Raw genomic sequence first — 4421 nt, forward strand, 5'->3', positions numbered from 1 at the left:
ACTTTGTACATTAAAAATAAATTCCTTTCAATTACCTCAGTTATTGAGTATGTTTTGTAAAAAAAATTAAAGGAACATTTTAATCCAATTTTTTTACCTTGCCTTTATTAGTTTTAAATAACTCAGGGAAGTGAACATAACTAATATTCCTTCCTCCTTTTTTCCCACAACCCCGTGAGGTGGGTTTTGCTGGTCCAAAGTCACCTAGCCAGTTCATGGCTAAGGCAGTACTAGGACTCACTGACTCCTGGTTTCTAGTCTGGTTCATTAACCAAGGTAGGCAACCTTGGCTCTTTTATGACTCGTGGACTTCAACTCCCAGAATTCCTGAGCCAGCATAGCTCAGCTTGGAAACCTCTCCCTTCCCCTCAGCATGGCTGGCTCAGGAATTCTGGGAGTTGAAGTCCATGAGTCATAAAAGAGCCAAGGTTGCCTACCCCTGCATTAGACTAAACTGGCTCTCAGTTAATTGATTAGTTTTTTTCTTATTTGCATACGCAGGATAAATATTGAGAATGACACTGCATGAGCTGGTTCAGACTGCGGCCAGATTATATCCTGAAAGGAGAGCCGTGTGCTTTGATGCATGTAACCATCAGACTCCAGTTTCCTACATGTACAAGACGGTTATAAACCTTGCTACAGAGCTTACAGACTTCCTGAGGAAACATTGTCACCTTACTGAAAATTTGGAAATAGGTCTCTACTGTTATCCTGGGATAAACCTACCTTCTTGGATTCTAGGGTAATGCTGTGCCTTTACATTTATATCAATTGGTTAACATAAATGCAGAACATGCTATTATCACCTCATTAAGTTCAAACTATCACCATTTTCAAAGTGTTTATTTGTATAATACGTCCTATTGAACTTGCCTCCTACAATTTGAACATCACTATAGTAATGTATTCAGTTTTAATAGGATCTATGACAGGGGTAGGCAACCTTGGCTCTTTTATGACTCGTGGACTTCAACTCCCAGAATCCCTGAGCCAGCCAAGCTGGCTCAGGAATTCTGGGAGTTGAAGTCCACGAGTCATAAAAGAGCCAAGGTTGCCTGACCCTGATCTATGATATTGGCACAAATATCTGTAGAATCTAACTTTTTTGCTTGACAACTTAAGCCACTAGATGGAGTGAGACATATAGAAATAAATCCTCTTTATTTTTAAAACCTTGGCCTTTTAGTATAGGTGGCTGTGTAGTTTGGCATGCTCTAATATATTAATCTTCATCCAATATTCTGTAAAATATTATAGAAGTACATAGAAAGCCATAAGCTTCTCTGCTGGTAAGAACCCTCTGTGAGTTTGGGTGCCTGAGAGTAGCTTGCTTCATTTTGCTAGACTTCTGCAGGTGCCTTCTGCGTATTCTCCCATTGATCCAGATGCCTTGCCCAGCCTCTATATTTCCTTCATGAAGAAATGTGATTTCCAGTATGTCCTTGTTGAAGAAGATAAAGTTGATGTAAGTGCAACACTTCCAATTTTTATTTTAATTGGGATGTTTAAAATGTAATTGGAATTATGCAAACCTTATTGCGTAGATTAGTTTTATGTTTACAGTGAAGTAAGCCCATAGAATTTGAAGTAATTATAGCCAGTGGTTCCTTGGTACTCAACTGCTTTGAAGCGCATTGAATTTTAGTGTTCAGTGCATTTTGACAGAAACATTTTGTCCTGGTGCTCATCATTTGTTTGGTATTCAATGCGCAAGCTAGAATTTGTGGGTGTCGGCTGCCTTGTGACTCACTACATTATTCCTTATGGGAAAAAAATGTTTGGTACTCATTGTCTTTGGTACTCGTTGCGCTTCTCAGAACCACTTAAAGTTGTGTAACAAGGTACCACTGTAGGTAGTAGTCCTTGAATTACAACCTTATGACTTACATTACTGCTGCTTAATAACTGTTTGAAATTACGATGGGCACTTTACCACCCATCAATAACTTGTGGTCATTGCAAAATGTCATGCCACACACCCCCATATGCACACACACCTGTAAGGATCCACTTCAATCCCACATCTTAAGAAAGCAGAACTCTTGGAAACAATTTCTTCCAACAGGAACTTTTATTAAGAGTAGTTGATAGCAGGCATAATAGACAGGATCTGAGGGATTCCCTTACAGATCGATATTTTAAAGTGTCCCTAAGCAAACCCCACCCCACAGTTCATCTGGGCGGTTCAGACCGGCAAATCCCCAGGTGTTAAATCCATAAATGGGAAAGGAAAGATAACATCGGTCCGGCTCTGTTTGTGCATCGATCATTCCACAGCTCTTCACACCTCATTTTGAGGACGGAGAAATAAACCAGGTCCTGGAGGTTTGTATCTCGTCCACCCCCCCTTTTTTTCCTAGCTGCCCGGTTAGGGAGAAGTTCAGAGGGATGCATAGTATAGGAGGCAATTTGTTACATTGTAATGGGTAGCAGACATGAAGGTGAATAAACAAAAGGTTACATTGTAGTGAATAGAGGAAGTGAAAGCAATAAACTCACTTGTATATCCCCCCTCCCCCTTGGGAGTATGGCAGAATCCAGGGAAAGGTGAGAATTGGTTTTAGATCAGAGGAGATAGATAGAAAGGAAATATAACTGGGCAGGGTCACATGACAACAATTTGCGATTTGTTTTGCCAATTTCTGCCATTTTTTGCTCAGTTCTGGCAAAAAATGACCATTTGGATAGCACTTAACAACCACAGTGATTGCTTAAGAACTGATGATTCAGTTAATGACCGTGATGACACTTGGCAACTGACACATATTTATTTATACAGTTGCAGTGACCCTGGGGTCATGTGATCTCCTTTTGAGACCTTCTGACAAGCAAAATCAATGGGGAAGCCAGATTCACTTAACAATTGTGCTACTAAACTACTGCAGTGATTCACTTAACAAATGTGATGAGAAAGGTCGTAAAATGGGGCAAAACTCACTTAACAAATGTCTCGCTTGGCAACATAAATTTTGGGTTCAATTGTGGTCGTAAGTCGAGGACCACCTGTATTCTGCATTAATGGGTTTTTGCAACCCAAATCCTATAGCCCTACCATTAAAGCTACAGTGTGTTACTAATTTTTGCACTTGTTGCAGAGTCCCTTTGGGTTAAAAAAAGAAAAGCCATATTCCCTTGAAAGGCATCTTATTTGATTAGCTGCTCTAAATTTATTTGATTTGATTTGTTGTGATTTTAGACACAGAGAAGTAAACAGGCTAAAGTTGTGTTAGAATAAGTTTCCCCCCTTTTTTTCTCTTTTTTTCCCCAGAAATTCACAATAACCTATGGACACTTGTACAGCCAAAATTCTCTTCAAATGCAGAGAATTGGTTTAGTTCTCTTCCAAAGACACAACAGTGTTCAGCTGACCAAACATGTAAATGCAGACAGTGAAGGCTCTATGGTCAGAAGCATTTGTAAAGTGCAACAACATGAGGCTAAACCACCAAAAGATATGTTGGATGTCAGAGAGAAACATTCCCTGGCATATGTTTTGCATACATCTGGAACAACTGGGCTCCCCAAAATTGTGAGAGTGCCTCATAAATGTATCGTACCAAATATCCTTCATCTTAGGTAAGTGTTTCCCAAATTCACTTAGTAATATATTTTGATAAGGGTTAACAAAAAGAATAACAATAGCATAATTCATGTTGGACTTCCAGTTTTCTACTTCCTACATAATTGGAACAGATCTGAGATAAACACATAGATCTTCGTTTGCAAGCTATAATAAAATATATTTTGGAGATGAATCTCATTCTGGGTTGACCTCGTTATAATTTCCAACTTTTAGAAAGGTTGCTTAGACTGCAACCCAGACCTTCAAGGTGTATAGTTTATGTAAGGTTGATCTGACTTAAAGATGGAATTGGAGAATGTATAACATGTGTGAGTGGGAGAAAGGGTTTAATTGATTAACATGGTTTATGTGTGATCAGTATTGCAAGAAGTGCAAAATTGCTTAAAATTTCATCTACATCTAATTCCTTAGAGATGTATTTTTTCCCCCTTATTTTAGAGAGATTTTTAAAATTACCCCAGATGATGTGGTGTTTATGGCCTCTCCTTTGACTTTTGATCCATCAGTCATTGAGCTGTTCCTTACTCTAGCGAGTGGAGCTTGTCTGCTTATACTACCCACAGTGATTAAAATGATGCCACAGCAGTTATCCAGAGCTCTTTTCCAGCAACACAGAGTGACCGTTTTGCAGGTAAAAAACTTATACTTGAATACAGCGTTATTTGGAGAGTTAATTAAGCTATCTACTGGTCTTGTTTGCTTGAGTAAGGAGGAATATTCACAAGGCCATTTATATTGCAGATTAGCCCAAAGTCTTTAAGTGAATTTTGCCCCATTTTTTGACCTTTATTGCCACAGTTATTAAGTGAATCACTGCAATTGTTAAATTAGTAAC

The 4421-nt window shown here is 38.8% G+C and overlaps 1 protein-coding gene across 1 annotated transcript in view; it reads left to right on the forward strand.

Annotated features, from left to right (window-relative positions):
- The first annotated feature begins 507 nt into the window (after positions 1 to 507).
- AASDH (aminoadipate-semialdehyde dehydrogenase) overlaps positions 508 to 4421 on the forward strand; it is a 28361-nt gene continuing 24447 nt past the window's right edge. Inside the window, 4 exon segments of the mRNA XM_029286643.1 lie at positions 508 to 745; positions 1348 to 1468; positions 3272 to 3579; positions 4025 to 4217. Coding sequence (XP_029142476.1) covers positions 516 to 745; positions 1348 to 1468; positions 3272 to 3579; positions 4025 to 4217 — 852 coding nt within the window. The 5' untranslated portion in view covers positions 508 to 515.

The sequence above is a fragment of the Protobothrops mucrosquamatus genome, unplaced genomic scaffold (assembly GCF_001527695.2).
Source record: "Protobothrops mucrosquamatus isolate PMUCROS unplaced genomic scaffold, P.Mucros_1.0 scaffold4379, whole genome shotgun sequence".
In the NCBI taxonomy this organism is placed as follows: Eukaryota; Metazoa; Chordata; class Lepidosauria; order Squamata; family Viperidae; genus Protobothrops; species Protobothrops mucrosquamatus.